The 1,083-nt window shown below is 40.4% G+C and overlaps 1 gene segment (V, D, J or C); it reads right to left on the reverse strand.

The window, feature by feature from the left end:
* Positions 1-686: 686 nt before the first annotated feature.
* The window catches only part of LOC103583807, a 5,171-nt gene continuing 4,774 nt past the window's right edge, over positions 687-1,083 (reverse strand). The window contains 1 exon segment of the V gene segment in view: positions 687-745. Coding sequence covers positions 687-745 — 59 coding nt within the window.

Here is a 1,083-nt window from a genome sequence, read left to right on the forward strand (position 1 = left end):
TTATTTCCTTGAATGTGGGTTTTTGTTTTGTTCTGTTTTGTTTTGTTTTTGTTTGTTTTTGCCTAGCTCTCTGCCTTTAATAATATCTATTCTACAGAAGAGATTCAAGGACCATGCTGTGGATGAATTATTTGGCAGGCCTGATTTAGAAATGCCGTAGTAGAATTAATCAAGTTTTAAGGATTTTGAATTTTCAATTAAGCAAGCGATGGAGGGGGAATAAAGTCCCTTGTCCCTTGCAGGATGCTTGAGCCCTGGAAAATGTTCGTGGAAATACACCCCATACCTCTGAACAGACCATAAAGGAAAGTGCAGCTTCTGGAACTAGGGATTCTCTCTACACAACCAGCCTGGGAGGAAGGTTCATGCTCAGGAATATAACACCAGGGGAGGAACTGTCCACTCCTTCCTGTTCACTATGATCCACTGGACACTAGTTGTTAATCTGATCCCTGATGTGTGTTACCATATAGGGTTCCAGTTTTGGTTATTCTTTGGCATGTTGGATGCTCAGAAGTGCCAGTGGTCATGTGTCAGCTGAAATTTATATTATTGAACCCATGCATGGATGACAGTGAGAAAGTGACTGAGTGAAGTCTATGTGTTGTATCACATTAGTTACAGAGAACTCCCTGCTGTATAATGGCCTTCTGATGGGTATTAGATTGGAAAGCCATTATTTTCAACTATGGCACATTTTGAAATGTCCAGTCATAGATTTTTCCAAAACAACTTTGCCTACAATCGTTCAGCTCTGTTTCTTCAAAGTCCTGATACTCTGTCAAAACCAGCAGTCCATGTCATTGAATTGCCAATCTCTCCTTGAAAAGTTGCAGTATTAGTCCATCTCAGTTGCTTCTGACAAAATACCTGAAACTGGGTAATTTGTAAAGAAACATTATGTATTGCTCACAATTTCAGGGGCTGAAAAGCACAAGGTCCAGGGAACACATCTGGTGAAAGCCATTGAATTGTGTCCCGCCAAAACACCCTGAAGCTTGAATTGTGTCCTCCAAGTTTTGTGTATTAGAAACTTGGCCCCAATTGTGACTGTTAAGAGTACAAGAAAGCACTTTCTTCACA

This window comes from Galeopterus variegatus, unplaced genomic scaffold (assembly GCF_000696425.1).
Source record: "Galeopterus variegatus unplaced genomic scaffold, G_variegatus-3.0.2 Scaffold28626, whole genome shotgun sequence".
Lineage (NCBI taxonomy): Eukaryota > Metazoa > Chordata > Mammalia > Dermoptera > Cynocephalidae > Galeopterus > Galeopterus variegatus.